The 24,039-nt window shown below is 35.4% G+C and overlaps 1 protein-coding gene across 9 annotated transcripts in view; it reads left to right on the top strand.

Moving 5' to 3' along the window:
* The window catches only part of DMD (dystrophin), a 2,324,635-nt gene that overhangs the window by 929,665 nt on the left and 1,370,931 nt on the right, over window positions 1–24,039 (top strand). For all 9 annotated transcript variants that reach the window (XM_045994540.1, XM_045994546.1, XM_045994545.1 and 6 more), the window contains exons 27-29: window positions 760–942; window positions 7,353–7,487; window positions 9,152–9,301. In XM_045994540.1, the coding sequence (XP_045850496.1) occupies window positions 760–942; window positions 7,353–7,487; window positions 9,152–9,301 (468 nt within the window). The remainder of the gene's footprint in view (window positions 1–759; window positions 943–7,352; window positions 7,488–9,151; window positions 9,302–24,039) is intronic.

Here is a 24,039-nt window from a genome sequence, read left to right as displayed (position 1 = left end):
TATTTTGTGGTTTGGGCAGTGTTTATGCTTTGTATAGCTTGATTGTGAAATGTAGAGGTATTGTTGTCATGATCCATAGTGGTAACAAGGTGGTCTTGTCTGATGCTGATATTCCGTGAAACACTTTATGTTTTATGGGAGAAGACCAAGGGCATAGCTGAGAACCAGGTCAGCCCCTCCTTTCAGTGGCTGCTCTCCTCCTCTTCCTATGGGTTCAGTTACTAAATGGAACTTTCTTTTCTCAAAATATGGTCCTGGATGTAGCATTAAGAAGACTTTTCTATATTAATTATCTTTTGATTTAAATAATGATATTTGTACTGATTTCAATATTACTCATTCATCTGAGTAATTTAGAAATGATTTCAATTTTAGAATGTGGGATATTTTTGTTAGTATTGAAATGCATGTTTCTTGCTTGTCTAATATACATGTCTGTGTGGGCATGTATGTGTGTACATACACACACATACACATATATGAAAGAGGGTGAGAGAGCACGCCAGAAACCCATACCCACATGTTGGCTACTTTTCACAGCTTCCTGATGAAAGAGCTGTTACATTCTGATGATAATTTTTCCTTCCAAATTCAAGTTTTAACTAAATCTAAATTTATGGAAGTGATTGTAGTCGCTGCTGGATTTATTTTTATTAATCTCACAGGGATCGGGAAGAAAGTATATGACATATAGGAATGCATTTTCTAAGTAAATCCATTGCCTTGCTGTCAAGTGAGAGAGCATTCTTTTTTTTTCAGAGAGCTAAAGAAGAGGCCCAGCAGAAAGAAGCCAAAGTGAAACTCCTGACTGAGTCCGTCAATAGTGTCATAGCTCAAGCTCCACCTGTAGCACAAGAGGCCTTAAAAAAGGAACTTGACACTCTCACCACCAACTATCAGTGGCTGTGCACCAGGCTCAATGGCAAATGCAAGACCTTGGAAGTCAGTTGCTTTTCTTGATCTTTATTACTTATGTGTCGGCTTATGATCCTATGCGGCTCATAGTGATTAAGAATAGGAACACTGGTGTTAAGACAGCTTAGGCTCAGTGTCCTCACAAAGGCACTTAGAAGTTTGCGACTTTGGGCCTGTTGCTTACATTGTATGAATGTGTTTTCTATCTGTTAAATGGACAAAAAAAAAAATACATATTCCATAGGGTTCTGAGAAAATTAAATGAGTTATTCTATTTAATACTTTGCCTAGTGAGCAGTTCTGGTTCTAATTCTTATTATTACCTTATTAGTATTATTATTAAGTCACAAAAATCTTATAAATAAGTTTTCCCAAGATTTATATAAACTGGTCTTAATTCTTTCATACATTTGAATGTGCATAAAATCATAAGTATCAGAGTCCAAATTTACTTTGTGGCGAAGTATGTTTTGTGATAATGTTAAGAATCGCTCTGCCCTGTAGGGTGCTTCACAAGACATGTTGTCTAGCTTTGGGGGGGCATTTTACATTATATTTATGTATTCTTTTAAGTCCTTCTTTATCTTTTCCAGATGCTTTACTCCTTAGATTATCTGAAAATAGCTGACAAAGAATTCATGTAAAAATACCATTTACTAACAGTGAGGATTGTGTCGAGGAACACAAAACTTTACCTAGCACCAAAAGCTGAAGCTGCCAGAGACTGCCCACTAGCTGGGCAGTAAATTAAGCCCCCTTCCCCGACATGAACTGAGTTATCTTAGTGAATATGTTAATAAACAATTCCTATATATTCCAAACCAGCGGAGAGGGACTAAAAAGGGACTGTATGACCTTATAATTTCAATATAAATAGAAGAGATTTTAAGTATGATTACAGATGAGAAATAGAGGGATAGCTCAATAGTCTTGAAAAATGTATTAATATGAAAATAAAAGGTCTCTTTAGAAAACATATCCTGAAATAGATTTCTGATGGATTGGCCTATCTTTTACATGAACAACATGAGTAATAGGAAGCAAGGAATAATAATGATGTAAAGAAATTAAGAACATAAAAAATATTTAAGAGTTTCATTTTAAAAATATTGTCAAAAGAAATTTCCTAGATACAAAAAGTCCCTCCCTCATGTAACATAATAGTATGAGTTAGTTTGGACTTCCCTGGGACCCATAGCATCATCTCTTCCCTTCCTTTCCTGTTTTTTTTATTTTCTGTAGCTCTTAGCACTAATACAATGGATTTTGTTCTCTCTCTGAGTATGTCTGACACACAGTGTTATATTAGTTTCAAGTGTACAGTGTAGTGATTAAAGAACTCTGTACATTATGCTAAGCTCACCACAAGTGTAGCTCCCATCTGTCATCATTTGCTATTATATAAAGGCTTCCCTTTTATCTATCTCTGTGCATTGGATTCTTTGTATTTTTGTGAAATTTGTCTTCTAGTTCTCAAATTATCTCTTCAGCTGACTGTTGGTGTTTAAATATACTCATTTCTATATACGCATCTGCCTATATACACATTTGGATAGGATTTTATATTTTTCTGAAGACCTTGTTTTCCATTTCTTAAGATTTTACTTGGTTATTTAGAAATTTTTTCTTCTTTTATGTAATGTTCTGCTTTTGCATAACTGATTCTATTTCTTCTTTTTGTTAAACAAATTAAACTTATGCAGTCTGTTTGGTTGAGAAGTCTCCATGAGTAATGAGCATCAAAGAGTTTTGATTTTCCAATAACTGTAACCACCAACGTCAAACCTCATTTTCTGCCTAGTAGTTGGCTTCCTAATCACTATTGCTGTCTGATCCCATGATTTTTCATTCATTTTTAGTTATTAAAGTTTAGTGTTATTTAAATTTTGATATCATAGTTTGTTAACATCTTCCATTAGTCTAGATTAATATGTGGCTGCAGCAATTTATACAAAGTTGGGAGTGAGAAAAAAAATGATTTTAGCATCCACTACTCCCATTTAGTTTCTGGATAGTGATTGTATAGTATTGGTTTAAGGGATGAGAATGAGGGTAAAATACATTCTTCACTTAACTCCCTTTTCTTTGCTGGTCACAGTTGCTATACCCTTTTATTAACACCCATAGACATCTATAATGATGAGTATATTATAACCAGATTCTATAGGTTATCACCACTGATCTGTCTTGTTCACTGTAGACTTGATGTGATCTTTGGGGATCTGTATTCATATAGACTGTGAACCCCCCCCCCCCAAAAGATCTTCTATTAATTCATGGTGCCTTGGAGTATTCAACAAAATTTCAGGCTGACCTTGCCAGTAACCTTAAACCACATTCTCTTGAAAGTTTCATCTTTTAAGCCCATGCTTCCATGATGCCCTGAAGTCTTATTTCTCTACCATATTTCAGCTTAGCCAGCAAGCTCTGGCACATCCCATCTCCCATAACTCCTTGATTCTTCCTTGGCCATACCAGCAGCTCAGTAGGTAATGCATGCCAGCCATCTCTTTCTGAATGTATCCACCCATTTGGTGAGTGGTATTATTTTAGATCCTTTAAAGAAAAGGGACCAGATGGATTTCCTCTAAACATCACAGTAAAAAGTTAAGAAGATTTGCGTCAGGGGCACCTGACTGGTTCAGTTAACAGAGCACATGACTCTTGATCTTGGAATTGTAAATTCAAGTCCCACGTTGGGTGTAGAGTTTACTTTAAATGGTAAAATTTTTAAAAATTGCCTCATTTTCCAGTCCTCCTTTCTTCATATCCCCCCATTGCCATCCCTATCAGCTCCCTCTGTTTAGACCACAGCTTGTGAAAACATGTTGTAGAAGTTTGTTTGTTTGTTTGTTTGTTTTAAACATTGAATATAGGGAACTTAGCCTTAAGCTCTTAAGTATGAACTCTATTTGCCAATCTCAAGAAAAAGAGATCTTACTGGTAACTTTTAACAACAGGCTAAAGTTATTTATTATCAAATTGTGTCATCTTTAGATTGTAACTTGTGGATTCTACATTCATTACAACTACTGACTGCCTCGAATGGCAGTAAATTTCCTCACGTGTCTTGTGATTTTTTGTTTCTGAGTTCACGTGTAGTAGGAATTGTTTTTACTGGAAATCCTTTCTGCTCTGGGCTGTCTGAGGGTCCTCATGAGTTTGTTTTGTTTGCTTGTTTGTTTTTAATGTTTCTCCCAGAGTCCTAGAAATGTTACATTCTACTCTCATGTGTGATATAAACTTACATTTCAGTTTCTGGTGGGTGAATCCTTACTTTCCAACTAAAATCGAAAGGATTCTCAGCCTCCTTGCTAATTCCTTTTACTCGAGTGGAGGGAGATTTTATAGACCTTGTTTCCAGGATAGGTGGGATACAACTTTATGCTCTTCCATGTGTGAGACCAGTGCCCCTTTTTTCATCCCAAATTAGTGCTGAATACCCTAGCCTGTATGTCATATACCCTGTTCTGATATGCCAGTGTTTTGTTAAACTTAGCCTCCCAACCTCTGCATGCACTTAACTTCCCTCTTTGTTTCTGCTTCAAGAGGATTTTCATATTTCACAGAGCAGCCTGATGAGCTTAAATGTTGCCCTTTATATTTACCCAGCATTTCAGTGTCACAAAAGCAGGAATGGGTGGATTGCCACATCAGTTCCACTGACCATTTTGAATGGAAGTTTCCTTTTTCCGTTGTCATCTCTTCAAAGCCATGGTGAATTCTGTGATTTCCAAGTAGTTTTGAGTTCCAAGCTACAAAGCTTAACAGTTATTCTAAGTGGCTTTTAGCTCCAATTCAGACAGCAAGGCTACATTTTATTTTGCAGAGGTGACCTGTAAAGCCAGTACATTCAGCCTCTTCAGCTGTGTCCTTCAGATGCATTGAGGACACAAGAGGCCATCCATCCTCACGGTTAAATCAGCAAGGTAGTTCATTACCTCAATCTGCACCAAAGTTAATAAGACACATTGCCAATCACATCTCCTTATCTTCAAAGATCTGAAGTACCCAGGGATATTTAAGGAGATATTTATATTTTCCCACTGGGATCTTTGCCCAGAAGGAAGACAGCCTGTAGTCCAGCAGGAGCTGGAAATGACCCAGATTTAAGATTTCTATCACCTTTTAAAGCAAAATACTTAATTTCACTTTCTGTAATAAACTGTACATGAAATACTAAGCAGGTATTGGTAGGGTGGCAAGACAGGTTAGACTGATACTTTGCATCAGAGAAGGAATGTCTCTGTCATTTGCAAGGTCTATAGGTGCAGTGAAAATATGGGAAATCTGACAGAATTTTTGGTTTCTCCTACAATAAAACTTCCTTCGCTTTATTTTTGGTGGAGTTGGGGGGGTGGGGAGTAGCAGGTGGTAGTGATCAAAGTACTGTATGTATAGGTTTGTCCAATATTTACAATATCAAATCTAATGGAAAATGACCATTTTTGTATTCATATCCTCTAGCGTATCTTCCTGCTTTTTTCCCATAACCGTAATCCAGAAATTTGCCTTTGTTTCTTTGCTTAAAAATGTTTTATCACACTCCAGTGAATACCTAAATAATGTATTGCTCAATTTTGCTTGTTTTGAGCATTACAAAAGACCATAACCTTAATATTTAGGTTTTTAGGGCTTATCCATTTTGCCCAACATTTCTGTGTCAGAAATTCATCCATGTTTGTTCTGGGTGATGAAATTTGCATTTTTACTTCTGTGTTCTCTGTTTAAATGTAGTACAGTGTGTCTCTACATTCTCTGGTTAGCAGACATAAGGTTGTTTTTAAAATTTTGGTTATTACCGAAAGTGCTGAAATGAACATTCTCTTAACTGTCTTTGTTGTCCACACAAAGCAGTTTCTCTGAGGATATGTGTGCAAAAGTGGAGCTGCTGGATTGTGGAGTATGTGTATATTCATCTGACTGAGAATGATGGATTGTTTTCCAAAACAGTCATTTTAGTAGACACACCTACCGACAATAAATACAAATTTTTGTTAATGTGTACCTTCTTTTACACTAAGAATTATGAAATTTCTCATTTATGTCAGTCAACCTGGTACAAGTGCCATGTAATCTTGATTTACATTCCCCTGATTGCTAATGAGATTGAACATATTTTCATATATTTGTTGAATATGTATATATCTTGTTCTTTGAAATGGTGGTTTAGGGTTTCCTTTCATTTTCCATTGGGATGTCCCTTCACCTTTTAATTGGCTTGGGGACATTCCTTTTTTACTCATCTGTTAGAAATTTTGCAATAGTTTTATTCAAGTTTTTAGGGTGTTTTTCAATTTCTTTATGGTATCTTTTGATAAATAGAATGGTTTAACTCTACTGTAAACAAATTTATTCAGGTTTCTTGGGGGGTTGTTTTTATTTTGCGTTGTTTTTTTACAAACTGTCTTATTTAAGATATCCTTTCCCATCACACATTTATAAAATGCTCTTTTGTATTTTCTGGTTGCAATCTTAAAGTTTTGCTTTTTTATATATGACTATGTTTGTGTATTACAATAATCATTTTTCAGTACATATCAAAAGCCATTTTAAAATAGTCATATCCATAGTTATGAGTCATATTCTTTCTAATATACCTCAAGGAAATAATTTGAAATATGGGAAAAAATCTATATTCAGGGTGAACTTCACCACAAGTTTATTAGCAAACAAAACCAAAAATAGGCGAAGTACCCAATAAGTTTTGACTGTTAAGAAAAGAATAATACAGCCACTTACATGGAAATAGATTTTCATTAAAGATATATCTTCTTTTTTTTAAATATTTTATTTATTTATTTGACAGAGAGATCGCAAGTAGGCAGAGAGGCAGGCAGAGAGAGAGAGGGAAGCAGCCTCCCCACTGAGCAGAGAACCCAATGCGGGACTCAGTCTCAGGACCCTGAGATCATGACCTGAGCTGAAGGCAGAGGCTTAACCCACTGAGCCACCCAGGCGCCCCAAAGATATATCTTCTTAGTAATACAGAAAAATTATATGATATGTTTAGTGAAAAGAGCTCTGTAGCTAAATCTTGCTTTAATGTTCATATTACATGCATATAATAAAGTTTAAAGGAGCTCACAGAAAACTGGTTATGCTTGAGGTTTTGCAATGTTAGATCTATATATATATGCATTTTTGTGTACGCTTTATTTTATTTTACAGACGGTAATGTTGATGAGTTTTTTATTTATAGAAGTAAATCACTGACTAATTAATTTTTATAGTAAGATGTTTCCTTAATGATTAGTAATTATAAACGTATTAGCTGATCAACATGACTAGTTGCTTTTTAAATTATCTACAGCAAAGGAAATGTGAACAGTATAAAATAAACATGTTCAATTTTTACAGCTTTAAAAATGAAAATTCCAAAACCCCACAGTCACTTCTATCATATATTTCATATGCAATATGCATTTCTTTCTTAGGAAGTTTGGGCGTGCTGGCATGAGTTATTGTCATACTTGGAGAAAGCAAACAAGTGGCTGAATGAAGTAGAATTCAAACTGAAAACCACTGAAAATATTCCTGGGGGAGCTGAGGAAATCTCTGAGGTGCTTGATGTAAGTTGTGACTTAATTGAAATGATAATAATTCATATGTCGTGGATGCCCAGGACCAAGTAGAAAAGAGCTGTAGGAGAAACAGTACAGAGACGGTTGCTGTGCCTCTCCCAGCTCTGGTGCTTTGGATGAAGCCTTTGTTTCTTTTGTAACCCTTCCAGTCTCAAGTTTGTAAAGAGGATTTAAATAACCTTTTCCAGAGGACATCTGCCTTTTTCTATATTACAAAGTTCTACGTTGACACATTTCTTTACCTATTTAAATCCACCACAGACTCACACAGACAGTGTGAAGGTACTGTTTTGCTCCTTCAGAGCAGAGCTACACAGGATGATCACATAAAACATTACTTCCAGTTTAAAGCTACATTTATTGAATTGAAACATACTTTTAGATTATTTAAAAGCATAAATTTATACCTTACAGAATGCCATGAGATATTAAATGTGCATGTTCTCATATTAGGAATGTATCTTTAAAATGTTCAAAAAAATAAAATTTTCATACATTTTGGTACTACAGAATCTTAATACATTTTCAAATTTTATCTTGAAGACATTTAAAAAGTAAAATTTAAAGGAATTGGCAGGTGTAAACTTTTGATTTATGTGAACTTCTCACAATAATCATTTCTGTTCTATACATCTTATTGTACATTTGGTTAACCCTTTGTGTATAACGAATATGTAGTTTTGCCATCTGTATTTTATATAGGGCCATTTGCTGTGCAACCTCTGTGTAAATATGCTAAAATAACCTACGTAAATTAAGATGTGAAGAAAATGTAAAATGCCTTTTCAGATAGTATTAAGATTCTGGAGTGTTATAGCAGAAACCTAAACATCATATATCCAACTTCCTTATTTTCTCAAGAGAATTGTAAAACCTGAAGAGTTAGTAGAGAACAATGAGACTGGTCTTAGGTGAACTATAATTTTGGCCTTGTCCTATTCAGAGATGTTAACTGACCATGCATTCCTTGTGAATCAGCAATGTGATGCATCTTCCAAAAAAAGTTGAAGCGCACACAGTGCATTAGTAGAAGGATGGTGGCCAGAACAAAGAGTGCAGTGATGCACTTAGCCTATTCAATGATCAGACTGAAGGACTTCAGCCTCCACTTTATTGCTTTTCTGTCCAAAGATGGCTGCTCCACTTACAAGCTATGTGTGTGGGGAAAAATTATGAAGGACAAGATTTCTTCTAGAGGTTATATCTTTTTTTTTCTTTTTTTTAATTTAGGAAGGGAAACTCTGCTCTTGAATTTCTATCTACATATAGTTTTTAGAATCATGTCACTTAGCCACCACTAGGTATAAGAGAATATTTAAGTATTTTTAAGTATTATTAAGTGTTAAGAATATTAAGTATTTTACCTTCCCAGGTTTAAGAGTAGAGGACCTCACAGAAGAATGTGGCTGTGGATAATTTTTAAGTGCCCCATTCCACAGTCCTGCCACAAGCTCATGAGGATACACATGGAGAAACATCATATCTTTTTTTTAAGTAACAATGGTCTTTGATGTTTTATAGTCCCAATTCAATACTGCTTTAAATTGTTTTTAACTTAATGATATGTAAATAAGAAGATACTGAGCATTTTGTGTTAATTCAGTATATTTAGAAAAAGAAGGGAAATAGTAATTATTGCAAATGTGTTTCAGTCACTTGAAAATTTGATGCAACATTCAGAGGATAACCCGAATCAAATTCGCATATTGGCACAGACCCTAACAGATGGTGGAGTCATGGATGAACTGATCAATGAGGAACTTGAGACATTTAATTCTCGGTGGAGAGAGCTACATGAAGAGGTATGACCATAAGAGTAAAAAATCTTTTTAAACTGATTTACATAAATACCTAACAAATACTTGTAGGTTTCTCAGAAAAAAAAAAAAGAATACTTTAAATATTAGCTCAGCTTCTAGGTTTTAGAAATTGTCATGTGCCAGACATGAGTACATTATTTACATGTGTCTTCTATCATTTTACCTTACAGAAACATTATAAAGGGTGAGTTTTAACAGGAAACAGAGATATACCAAGTACAGTAATATGCTTAACCACAAGCTATAAATAGATTAACAATTCAAAATCAGATCTTATTTGACCACAGGATTCTTTTCCCTACCCAAATTAACCAATATGTGTAGGTATCCTCATCTCCTTCTCCTTCTTTCCCTTTCTCCCTCTCCCCCCACCTTTCTCTCTCTCTCTCTTTCTCTCTCTCTCTCTGTCTGTTTTAAAGAATTATTTATTTGAGAGAGAGAAGCATGAGAACACAAGTAGGGAGGAGGGGCAGAGGGAGAAGCGGAACCCCCTCCCACCCCAGGCAGAACAGGGAGCTGGCTATAGGGATTGAAGCCAAGACCCTAGGATCTGACCCAAAGGCAGAGGCTTAACCGACTGAGCCATCCAGGCATCCCCTCCACCTTTCTCAATGTGCATACACGTTACAATCATGTGTAATCTGTTAGTCATATGTGTGATTCTCTTAGTACTCTAGATATTGTTTATGCTTCCCAAGTAACACTAAAGAGCTTTAATTTAGATATAACAGAAGAATTTTCATATACAAAAATTATACCATGTGTTTTCTGAATGTTTTCAATCAAAATTAAGAGAAAATAACATATTACTCCCAATCAAATAGTGTTTTGCATATACTCTCCTAAATCAGGAATGGATTGCTTCTCAAAAAGAACAAATACATTATAATGGAGTTTAGTTCTGTATCCATTTATTTCATGTAAATGAAATGAAATGAAATGAACATGTGAGACAATGTTCTAAGGTTAGGTAATCAGTAAGAAATGTTTCTCTCTATTACTCGTAGACATTGAGTAGTTAAGCAAAAATTTACTGATATCTTAGTGTGTTCAGAACATAATAACAATATCCTTATAAGATGCAAAAAAATTGTGTTAAAAGTTACCACAGAGGATTTGAAAACACAGAAAAACAGTGTAGACCTGTGTGGGTCAGCACAGGAAGGCATTTAGGGTAGCTTTTCTAAAGAAAATTCACTGTGAATGACATTGTATTTTTTTTATAGATTCAAAACATTTTTTAAAAGTAATCTCTACACCCAGTATGGGGCTCAAACTCAAAACCCTGAGATCAAGACCTGCATGCTCTACTGACTGAGCCAGGAAGGCAGCCCTGTGAACATTTTAAAATCAGAACAGGAGATAGCCAAATGGGCAGGTGTAGGAGGGTAATCCCAGACAGGTAGGCATACACATGCAAAGAATTGGAAGCATGAGGCTGGTTATCAATGCACATCTGCAAACCATTTGCTTTTGCCTGGGTGTAAGGTACAGGTGGGGAGTGTCTGAAGGAAGACCTGAACAAGTAGGCATCACCAAGATGGTTGAGGGAGGGGGCCTGGGTGGCTTAGTGGGTTAAAGCCTCTGCCTTTGGCTCAGGTCATGACCCCAGGGTTCTGGGATCCAGCCCGCATAGGGTTCTCTGCTCAGCAGGGAGCCTGCTTCCCTTCCACTCTCTCTCTGCCTGCCTCTCTGCCTACTTGTGGTCTCTGTCTGTCAAATAAATGAATAAAATCTTAAAAAAAAGATGGCTTACAATAATCTTTGCTGTTCATAGATCAAATATAAATTTTTGTTATGTATAAATTAAATTCCTTTTGAACATGAATGAGTAAATAATAAATTGTGATAAAATTAAAAAAAAAATGATGGCTGAGGGAAACCAATGCTTCTCAAACAGCCTGGTCTATAAGCATGCACTCAGAGAACACTGAAGGGTTTAGAATGTCAGGAGGAAAGGCCACCTGGGTGGTACAGTTGGCTGAGCATCTGACTCTGACGTCTTGACTCTGACTCAGGCTGTGATCTCAGGGTTGTGAGATCAAACCCCGTGTCTTGATCAGCACTCAGTGTGGAATCTGCTGGAGATTGTCTCTCCCTCTCCCTCTATCCTTCCTGCTCATGCTCACTTGCTCGCTCTCTCTCTCTCTCTCTCTCTCAATAAGTAAATAAAATTTTTAAAAGATTTTATTTATTTATTTCACAGACAGAGGTCACAAGTAGGCAGAGAGGCAGGCAGAGAGAGAGGAAGGGAAGCAGGCTCTCTAAGCAGAGAGCCCAATGTGGGGCTCGATCCCAGGACCCAGGATCATGACCTGAGCCGAAGGCAGAGGCTTAACCCACTGAGCCACCCAGGCGTCCATAAGTAAATATTTTAAAAGAATGTAAGGGGGAAAGGAGAAGAGCAGGGCCGTATCAGCTTATATTACCTCTGCAGTGACTGTGGAGAGTAAGTGGTCTAAGAGATAGGGAGGTTGCAGGTAGTGAGACCAAGGAAGAAGTGGTATTTTTAGGTCAGCTGAAGACAAGGGCAGTGGTGATAGGTACAGTGAAAATGAAAAATCTGGGAGAGCATCTAGGTTTCTGATTCAGGTGACTGGATAGCTATTTTTTTCATAAACAAGATTGAGAAAATGAGAAAAAAAAGCGAGTTTGGAGGTAAAAAATCACATGTCACTTTTTATCTCCATTGATCCTGCAGTGCCTGCTGAAGTTTGATACCAACCAAAAGCAATCCCTGAGTCAAGGACTTAGGTGCTATTAGTTAATTTGAGAGATAATACCAAGGACACATGAGGGATTGGAGAAGGAAAGCTTAGACAGTTGATAAAGGGTACTTTTAACAGTGAGTTTCCAGTGGGAGTGACCAGACTAGTACTACTGGGAACTTTAAAGAAATCATGTGTACAACACCAGTGTCGAGAGCTCGCTCTGAAGTGTCCCAGTGAACTGATGGAAACTGGAGTGTTTATCCACCAATTTCCCTCTGTTTTTTGTTTGAGGATTGCACACAGGTGCATAAAATCCCACACTTCTGAGCTGTTGAGCGCAGTCCAATTAAGAAATGTGGGTGCTTGGGATGCCTGGGTGGCTCAGTTGGTTAAGAGGCTGCCTTCGGCTCAGGTCATGATCCCAGCGTCCTGGGATTGAGTCCCACATCAGGCGCCTTGCTTGGCAGGAAGCCTGCTTCGCCCTCTGCCTCTGCCTGCCACTCTTGTCTGCTTGTGCTTGCTCGCTCTCTCTCTCTCTAAAAAAAAAAAGAAAAAGAAAAAGAAATGTGGGTGCTTGAGGTAGGAATGTAGCAGTGCTTATGGAAATGCCACCACAGCTTTAGGTGAACTCAGAGCCATTGAGGTTAAGGGACTATGTGGTAGGGTATCAGCAGGGTCTACTAGAGTACATAGGGCGTGTCTAGCACGGATTTTCCATAATTTAGGAAAAGAGATACATAGAGGGATCCAGACCAGTTATACAGATGTGGGATTTACCAGGCCACATGCTAGTTAAAACTCTAAAGTTCATGACATCACCCCAGGTAAGCCCAAGGAAAATGAATCATGGACAAAATTTAGGAATTATACATAAAATCCAGGTTTAGGCAGGGACCCCTAGGTAGATCAGTTAAGCATCTGCCTTCATCTCAGGTCATGATCTCAGGGTCCTGGGATTGAGCCCCATGTCAGACCCCGTGCTGAGTCTTTTTGCTCTCTCCTCTCTCATGAATAAATACAGTCTTTAGAAAAAAATCAAGGTTAGGCAGAGGAAGCAGTGTTTCCAAAGGAAATGAGAATAAATGATCACAGAGTTATGAGGAGATTCAAGTTAAAAGCAGAGTGCTTAGGAGGTAGCAGTTTATAAAGAGAAGCCATGAAAAAAAAAAAAAGTCAGATACAATAAGCAGGTCTGGTAAGATGAAGACAGAATCGGGCAAAAAGGACATTACTTGTGACATTTACCAGAATGGTTTTGGTGGAATTTCCCTGGGGATAGACAGAACAGTGCTGGGGCATTAGAGAAGACATTAGGGACCAGGAAGGAGGAAAACAAAGTTTGCACTATGCTTGTAAGGAGCTTGGCTGTGAAGAGAAAGAATGATCCTAAGGGGGATGGTAGCTGGGGGGAGGGTATGTAGGAAACCTTTTGTTGTTTAAGTGGAGGAGAGTTTGATCTTGTTTGTAAATTAGAATGAAGTGTGGAGTAGGAGAGCCTACACACCCCTGTCAGTGACCATAGGGCAGATTGAGGGGGAGGTGCCTGTCTTTCCTGAATACTTTAGTCACCCTTTCCCCCTATCAATGTGTGGGACTAGGGATTGGCAAAGGGGATCCCAAAGAGTTCCTTGGCCTCTCACTCTTGTTGCACTGTTGTTGGATGTGAGCAAGAGTAGTCATTTGTAGATGGCAACTAACTCAAAGTTCATTTTAATTTGGATTTTGTTAGGGAATTGGAGTATGCTCTTACTTAGATTTGACTCTTAGTGTCAGAGTAGAAATTGCAGTTCAAACAAAAAATCCAAAGTCACATTGTAGAACTGACCTTGGCTAAGCTGTGAAAAGGCTCAAATTGTAATCTTTAACAATGTTCAGAGTCTATCTATTCTCTCCTTAGGAACAGATCAGTCTCTAAACCTGACCTTGGCATCGGTCTTATTTATGTAATATTCTTGCAAACCTTTAGTAACAGAGAAACTACTTATGCTCTTATATTGCGAAGTTCTTTGGTGTGGACCCAGGCATTTTCCCCAAATAAATAAAAATTCAACTCAGAAACAGACCTTGATTGAAAACCTACTCTGCTATATCCAAATTGAGTTACTAAAACATTGGCTATAGAATCAGAAAACCTTGGGTTAGAATAGCCCCTTGTTATTAGTCAGGGTTAGACAGGCCCCAGAAACTACACAGCTAGAAAGCTACCTATGGCTGGTGCTGTTGAACTGAGGGAAACAGGCTGGGCACCAGGAAGCTGCCCGTGGATTTGTCCCCCACCCCCATGATGAACTTGCCACTGGGTCACCCACAGAGCTTTCTAGAAGACACCTGTAGAGGGTGCTGCTAAAACTTATGGGAGAGTTAGGAACAGAGGAGTTGAGCTCCACTCCACCAGGCATCCTACAGGTCAACCCAGACCTAAGGGAGCAGGAAGGAATTACAAACACACTGGAATGGAGAAATCTTTACTTCCCCAGGTATCACTCCAATGCCCTCTACTGACAAAGTTTAGCATTGGGTCAGGGGGCTAGGAGAAATATTTTGAGTATCACATGCAGATCAGTGTTTAGAGGCAGTAAGTCGATAACTGGTACATCCCTTCATAGTTCATAGCCTCACAGCTCCTGTTTCATAGCGATCTCCTGAGCAAAACATAAAATACTGTGTGGAAAGGGCTTACTATAGCGCTAAAAGCGTAGTACATATTCAATAAGTGATTGGCGTTTTATTTTTGCTAAGTTGTGTACTATATTACCTACCCTCAAAGCTATGTATGTGTAATGTTTCGTGTTTGTGTGTATGCATGTGTATCCCACTAGGGGCAGAGATAAACAAATATATATATATATATATATATGTTTGATATGAAATGAAAAAATATGAAAAAATGATGAAATATGAAAAAAACAATGAAATATGCACACCTCTATTGTTTAGCTAAATGCAGAAGACTGATAAAAGGACTCCTTTTCATCCCTTAAATCTTAAATTGGAAGGTCTCCATTTCTACTTCAGTAGTCAATTAGGCAGAATGTTATAGTAACAATAAATAACTTGAATTTAATAAACTTGAAACCACTACCAGTCCTGGCTCTGCTTATATGAAATATCTAGCCTGAGAGTAATTTGGCAATGAGGAAAAAAAAAATTTTTGATGCTTTAGAACTTTGGTGAAAACCATCTATGTTGGAGATAATATCCTTATCAAATTCCATGTTGCTAGTCATTAAAGAGCTGGTATGACTTTAGATATATGATGTTGAAGTAAAAGGATGGGTAGTAACAGATTTTTCCTATTTCTCAAGGTCTAAGCTGGGTTCTTTGATCATTTCCAAACTACATAGGTAATAGACCAACACCTAATAGGTTGTTAGCTAAATTAAACATTTGGGGTGTTCTCATTGAATATTTAGTTTACAAGACTGATGTTTTGATGCAGTGTGGAAGGAGCCTTGGAATAAATCATTGGAAGGGCTGAGGAAATAAAATGATTATAGTAACCATTTTAAAATTGATTTATTTTCCAAAAAATCTATGATGCATTAGATTGTTATAGTGAAAAATTCTAACATTGTTTCAAACCATAGTTTCCTTGATTTTTGGGGGGTGGGGTTGGCTAAAGAAAAAGTTGTTCCATAATAAAGTGTCCCTTCACTTGAAGATGTGCCTAAGCCCATTCTCTTCTGAATTAAATGCGTGAGAGGTTTGTGGGGTTTTTTTATTGCCCACCTAATGTTTCTTACAGCCACAATTATCCAGAACAAAGATAACATCCATTTGCCTGTTAAATCAATCAAACAGCTGGTTTTTTATAGCCTATGAATATTTAAAAGAGATATGCCAGATCCCGTCCCTAATTTCAGAGTGTGAGTTTGCATTCAGAGACGTAATAAATTCTTTCCATTCCTTGAAAAGGCATCCTTCACTCTTCGTAATCATATGGCACTGTATTTTCTACTCATAGTAATGATTTCAAAGATGGTGAGCTAAACAGGAAACAACTCCAAAAATCATACCAAATCATCTGATTTTTACAACTTATTCCAGACTAACCAAGCTACAGATTTGTTAGTGATACAGCAAAACACATAATAATAATGTTAATGGCCTCGTGGTCCCACAGGCCCAGTCCCTGCTTTAAGTGTTTTCAGCAGGTAGTTTTTCATTTGTTGTCACAATAACCTTATGTTTTAAGGTCTTTTGCAGCCTCTTTTACAGATATGGAAAGGGTACCAAAAGCCACAGAGATAGTAAGAGTCTATTAAACATTCAGACCCAAGTCTCCTTGCACTTGGAGCCTGGGCACATGACCATTTGACCATAGTACCTCCAATCTCAGTGATCTTTTTCTTCTGTTAACAGTAAAAGCTGCCTGGTAAGAAGTGAATATTGCAATTTACTGGTTTCCCAATTTCTAAGGGAAGCTTACAGCAGGAGCTTGAAAGTATTAGGGATGACTAAAAGAAATCATCTTAAGAGTCTTAAATATTAAAATCACACATTTAAAAGTCCAAAGTCTTCACCAGTTCTCTTGATTAGTGATGATTTCATCCTCCTTGTGAATTATTAACACCCCAACTTCTGTCCCTTTCAAAGTCATCTGTAAATTCTTTCACCTGACATTAAATAATAAGTAAAAGAGAGGCAAAATCTGAACTAGCTAATTCTGCTTTAATAGTAACTTTAATGATAGGCAGCTTGAGGGAGCAATTAATTGTTCCAGGTAATTATGACTTTGAATTGCTCACTCACTGTCACACCTACCTTAGCACAAATAGACCAGAATGGACAAATACTGATTAAAGAAGAACTGCAAAGTAGTCCAGGAAAATCAGTCACAGTGTGACCATCATGAGGTCAAAATTTTATTTGAAAGTCATTTTTCTAATAAAAGTATATGCTGTATGAGTTTTTCAGTATGTTTACTTCTTCAAAAATGTCACCCTATGATAAAAGCAATAGCTAATATTTGTGGAGTGCATTTTTATGTCATTCTTTGTGCTAAGCAATGATAAACAGTATAAAACTTAATCCCCACATTAGTTTTATGAGGGAGATTTGATGAGCTTACTTCACAGATGTTGAAATGAAGCTAACTTCCATTTCCATGGATGAGGCAGGCTAAGTGTTCTAAAATGCCTTCTGCAAAACATCAAGATGCTGGGAATTTTCCAATAAGTGTACCTTTAAGTGTTTTTTCTTTTCTCTTGAAAGGAGGGATGTGTTAGCCTTTACAGGCGAGCCCCCCCCCCCAAATATTGAATCAACCTGAAGCCACAGAAGTAATGCAATTGTGAGGACTGACCATTGAATTACCCTAGTGTTAAAAACTAACACTAGCAAGCCATGCTCTTGGCAAATTAGGCCAAAATCCCCTTCGTTGGAAGAGAAAACTGAGTTTCAGGCTCAAGCCAAATTGGGGAGCTGAACAGAGATTGTATGTAAACCTGCTTAAAGTCGCTCAATAAATATTAGCTAAGACATCTTCTGGAAATGATGTGTGGGAGTATTCTGTCTTTCTGCAGAAGGTACCAATATAAAATCAGGTCCATTTCTCTTCCCACTGAGTATAAAAGTCATGGTAAAAATAATTATATTCATCTCATCTGAAAAATTTTAACTATAAGCCTGTTCTTATGGGGATCTATTATTTGAGAGTATATTATTGATAAGGGTCAAGGAGTTCCCAAGATAAGAGATTAAGTTAAAATGGCTCTAGGTTGATATCATCCTAACAGAAAGTGGCTCTAGGTTGGTCAGAAGCAAATCAAAATCCTTTACAAAAAAATACTCTTAGTATTCTCACAATTAAATTTAGTGAAATTTCAGCATACAATGAAAATAACCCACAAGAACAAGATATGAGGTGAAGCCATCACATAGAACACAGAGCTAATTTAAACCACCCCCTCTATAATTTCAGATGGTAGAATTACCACATTATTAGTATTACATAAGTAGATATAGTATTTAAGATATAAATGATATTGAAAGTTAAATGAAACATAAAGTTAAGGTGGAAGATTTGAAAAGGACAAAATTATTAGAATTAAAATTAACATTCTAAAACGTTAAAAGGGTATGTATATTAAACTGTTGAAGAAAAAAAAATAAGAGAAAATTGAAAGATAATACACAGAACATAGTACCAAAAACTAAGGAGGTAGAAAATATGAACAGAAAGACAGAATATATTGGGAATAGACTATGAACATCTAACTTACATCTAAGAGAAGATTCTGAAGAAAAGAATAAAAAAATGGATATGGAGGAATATGTGAAGGATGATGAAGAAAAATTTCTGGAGCCAGTGACTACATGAATTTAACCAGAAGGCACAATGTATAACAGGCAGAATAAACAAATAGAAATCTACCCTTAGACTTACTGCAGTGAAACTGCAGAATTCCAAAGACAAATATAAATTTAGGTATTAGAAACAAGAGATTGAGACAGATTCCCTATGAAGGAATGAAACCTAGTCTGACATCAGATATTTTTTATTGAGATATAATTGGCATATAGCATTCTGTAAGCTTCAGGTATATAATGTAATGATTTGTTATTGTGTATACCATGAGCAGCACAAGTCTAGATACCATTGTTACCATACAAAGTTACAAATTTTTTTGTGGTGCAAACATTTAAGATTTATTCTGTTAGGAACTTTCAAATATGCACTACACTATTATTGACTATAATTAACATGTATATTACATCCCTGTCTGATTTATTTACAACTGGAAGTTTGTACCTCTTGACTCCCTTTACCCATTTTCCTCACCCCCCAATTCCGCTCCCCTCTGGCAACCATTACTATGTTCTGTGTATTTGTTCTCTTTTGTTCTTTTTTTTTTTTTTTTTTTTTTTTTTAGATTTTACATGTAAGTGAAATCATACGGTATTTGTCTTTGTCTTTCTGACTGACTTCATTAGCATAATATACTCTAGCTCCATCCATGTCATTGCACATGTCAAGATTACATTCTTTTCTGTGACTTAGTATTACATGATATATAGTATATATGTACACACACACATCACATTTTATATCACATTCCATTATGAGATATATCATATTTTCTTTATCCATTCTTCCATCAGTGGATACTGACATTGTTTCCATATCATGACTATTGTACATAATGCTGCAATGAAAATAAAGGTGCATATATCTTTTGGAATTCCTGTTTTCATTTTCTTTGGATAAATACCCAGAAATGGAATCACTGGATTGTATGGTAGTTCTATTTTTAATTTTTTGAGAAACCTACATTCTGTTTTCCAGAGTGGCTGCACCAATGTACTTTCCCACCAATGGTGCACAAGTGTTTCCTTACCAATGCTTGTTATTTCTTGCTTTTTTGACAATAGCCATTCTAAGAGGTATCAGATAATGTCTCACTGTGGTTTTGACTTGCATTTCCCTTTTGTTTAGTAATTTTGAACATCTTTTCATGTGACTGTTGACCCTCTGTATATCTTCTATGGAAAAATGTCTGTACAGATTCTCTGCCCCTGATTTACTGTTTGTTTCTGCTTTTTTTCTTTCCTTTCTTTCTTTCTTTCTTTTTTTTTTTTTCCTTGTTGGTAATTTGTATGAATGCTTTATATGTTTTGGGTAGTAATCCCTTATCATATACATGATTTGCTAATATTTTCCCCCATTCAGCAGGTTGTCTTTTCATTATGTTGTTGATTTGCTTTGCTCTTCAGAAGGTTTTTAATTTTATGTAGTCCCACTTGTTTATTTTAGCTTTTGGTGCCTTTGCTTTTGAAGTCAAATCCAAAGAATCATTGCCAAGATGTCAAGGAGATTATCATTTGTTTTCTTCTAGGAGTTTTATGGTTTTATGTCTTAAAATCAAGTCTTAATCATTTTAAGTTAATTTTTCTGAGTGATGTACCATAGAGTTCACTTTCTTCTTTTCCTTTTCTTTCCTTTTTCCTTCCTTCCTTCCTTCTTTTTTTTTTTTTTTACTTTTTAAAAAATTAACATATAATGTATTATTTGCCCCAGGGCTACAGGTCTGTGAATTGTCAGGCTTACACACTTCACAGCACTCATTATAGCACATACCCTCCCCAATGTCTATAAATCTTTCTTTTCTTTCCTTTCTTCCTTTAATGTTGCTCTCCAGTTCTCACAACAGCATTTGTTGAAGGGAGTATCTTTCCCCATTGTTCCCATTGTTTATTCTTGCCTCCTTTGTTGTAAGTTAATTGACCGTATATGTGTGAGTTTGTTTCTGGGCTCTCTATTCTTTCCATTTTTATGCCCAAACCATACTATTTTGATTATTATAGTTTTGTAATATAGCGTGAAATGGGAGAATGTGATGCCTCCAGCTTTGTTCTTTTTCAGCAGGGTTTTGATTATTTGGGGTCTTTTGTAGTTCCATGCAAATTTTAAAATTCTTTTTTCTAGTTCAGTGAAAAATGACATTGGAAATTAGATTGCATTGAATATATAGGTTGCTTTTAACAATAGACATTTTAACAATATTAATTCGTCCCATTCATGAGTATGGAATATCTTTCATTTATGTCTTCTTTAGTTTCTTTCATCAATGTCTGACAGTTTTCAGAATACAGGTCTTTTACCTCTTGATTCAATTTATTCCTTAGTATTTTGCCTATATTTGATCTAATTTTAAATGGGATCATTTTATTTTTTGATAGTTTTTTATTAGTGTATAGAAATGCACTATATTTGTAGGTATTGATTTTGTATCCTGAAACTTTAGTGAATTCAGTTTTTAGTTCTAACAGTTTTTGATGGTGTTTCTAGAGTTTTATATCTATCTATCTATATATTTATATAGTATCATGTAATCTGCAAATAGTGACTTTTTACTTCTTCTTGTCCAACTTGGATGATTTTTATTTCCTGTCCTTGTCTGATTTCTTGGGTCTGGCTAAAATTTCCAATACTATGTTGAATAAAAGTGGCAAGAGTAGAGATCTTTGTCTCGTTCCTGATCTTAGAAGAAAAAAATTCAGCTTTTTACCTTTGAGTATGATATTAGTTGTGGGCTTATGATATATGGCCTTTATTAGGTTGAGGTATGTTCCCTCTATACCCAATTTGTTGAAAGTTTCTATTGGGAATGAAAGTTGAATTTTGCCAAACATTTTTGCATTTATTAAGGTGATTATATAGCTTTTATCCTTCATTTTGTTAATATGGTATATAACATTGATTGATTTGTGAATTATGATCTGCACTTACGTACCTGGAATAAATCCCAATTGATCATGGTGTATGATCTTTTTAATGTATTGTTGAATTCAGTTTCCTGATATTTTATTGAAGATTTTTGCATTTATGTTCACCAGGAATATTGTCCTTTTTTTTTTTTGTTGTGTGTGTGTGTGTGTGTGTGTTTGTGTGTGTGTGTGTGTGTGTTACTCTTATCAGGTTTAGTATCAGAGTAAAGCTGGCCTTGTAAAATGTATTTGGAAGCATTCCTTCCTCTTCAATTTTTTGAAAAAGTTGGAGAAACATAAGTATTAAATCTTTGAATGTTTGATTTAATCAGTGAAGCTGTCTAGTCCTAGACTTCTGTGTCAGGAGGTTTTTGATTACTGCCTCAATTTTGTTACTAATAATCATTCTATTCAGAATTTCTATTTCTTTATGGTTTCATTATTGGATGATTTTGTGTTTCTAGGAATTTATCCATTCTTCCAGGTTGTCCAGTTTGTTGACATATAATTGTTCATAGTAGGTTTTTTTATGATTCTTTGTATATCTGTGGTGTCAGTTGTAACTTCGCTGCTTTCATTTCTAATTTTACTCATATGAGCTCTGTTTTTCTTCGTGAGTCTAGCTAAATGATTGTCTATATATATATATATCTGCATATATCCGCATACACACACACACACACACACACACACACACACACACACACACACATATATATGTTTATGTCAGTCAGTGTAAGGTACATGCTAAGTTTTTGTTGATTGTCAGTTATGTTCATTCTTTTAAAGAATCAGATCTTATTTCCATTTATTCTTTTGTCTTTGCTCTATTATTTCATTTGTTTTCAACCTAATCTTTTTTTCCTTCATCTAAACTTTATTATTTCCTTCTTTCTGCTAACTTTTGGGCTTTGTTCTTTTTCTCATTCTTTGAGATGTGAAGTTAAATTGTTTATTGAGGTATTTCTTGCTTCATGAAGTATCCCTGTAACACTATGAACTTCCCTTTTAGAATTGCTTTTGCTGCATCACATAGATTTGGTATGTTGTTTTTCTATTTTAACCTGTCTCAAGGTATTATTTGATTCCTTCATTGACCCATTGTTTGTTTAGTAGCATATTGTTTAGTTTCTACACATACTTGTGCATTTTCATCTTGTAGTTGATGTCTAGTTTCACACTATTGTGATTGGCAAAGATCCTTGATATGATTCTAGTCTTCTTCAATTTATCAATGCTTGTTTTGTGGCCTAACAATTTTTCCTAGAGAATGTTTCATGTGCACTAGAGAAGAATGTGTATTCTGCTGCTTTTGGATAGAAGCTCTGTACATATCTATTAAATCCATCTGATTTAATGTGTGGTTTAAGGCTGATGATTCCTTATTGATTTTCTGTCTGCATGATCTATCCATTGTTGTAAGTAAGGTATTAAAGTCTCCTAATATTATTGCATTGCTGTCAATTTCTTTCTTTTAGGTTTGTTAATATTTTTCTTGATATAATTAGGTGCTCTTATGTTGGGTGCATAAGTATATACAAATGTCATATCCCCTTGTTAGACTGACCCCTTTATCTTTGTCTCTTTTTACAGTCTTTGTTTTAAAGTTTATTTGTCTAATTGTAGCTACATCAGCTTTCTTTTGGTTTTCATTTACATGGAACATCTTTCTTTATCACTTTACTTTCCATCTGTGTGTGTCCTTAGATCTAAAGTGAGTCTCTTATACATAAAAATAGGTCTTATTTTGTTTTGTTTTGTTTCTTTCCATTCAGGTGCTCAATATATATAAAAATATATATCTGTGTATATTTTCATTTGATAGCATCTTAAGTTTGAACACATTCTAAAATTCCACATTTTTACTGCCGCCTCATGTTTTATGTTTCTGATGTCACATTTTACATCTTTGTGTGTTGTATATCCCTTAACAAATTGTTATAGTTATTTTTATTTCCTTTTTTGTATTTCAACCTTTATACTAGCTCTTTAAGTGATTAATCTACTACCTTTACTACATGTTTACCTTTACCAGTGAGGTAAACATATAAACATATAAAATATTTCTTATTACTAATTAGTATCTGTTCTTTTCCATTTAAAGAAATTCCTTTAACATTTCTTATAAAGCCAGTTTAATTGTGATGAATTCCTTTGGATTTTGCTTGTTTGAAAAACTCATTCTCCTTCAATTCTGAATCAGTATTCTCAGCTGGAAGATTTTTTTCTTTCAGAACTTTGAATGAATTCACCACCTCCTGGCCTACAGTTTCTGCTGGAAAAAAAAAATCTGCCACTTAATGTTGGTCCATAGTTCCCTTAAGCTACCCCCAGTTTTATATATATATATATATAAATATATATTATATATATTTATATATATTTATATATATTATATATATAATTATATATATAATAAATATATATAATAAATAAATATATATTTATATATTATATATAAAAATATATATATAAATATATATATATATTTAATTTTGCTGCTCCATTTGGGTGAGTTCCATTGTCTGTACTCTCTTTCACTGATCCTTCCCTCTGTTTCACCTTTTCTGCTGTTGAACCCCTTGAATGCATTTTCACTTCAGTTATTGTATTTTTCAGTTTTGGGACTTGTGGTTGGTACTTTCTTATATTTTTAATCTTTATGTTGAAATTATCTGCATGTTTATCTGTTCTCCCAAATTTGATGAGCATCTTTATGACCATTACTTTGAATACCTTGTTGGGTAAATTACTTATCTTTCTTTTATTAATTTTTTTTGAGGTTTTCTTTTTCTTTCA

The sequence above is a fragment of the Meles meles genome, chromosome X (genome assembly GCF_922984935.1).
Source record: "Meles meles chromosome X, mMelMel3.1 paternal haplotype, whole genome shotgun sequence".
NCBI lineage: Eukaryota > Metazoa > Chordata > Mammalia > Carnivora > Mustelidae > Meles > Meles meles.
The sequence above is the reverse complement of the archived record's forward strand: the minus strand, read 5'-3'. Positions and strand labels throughout refer to the sequence as shown.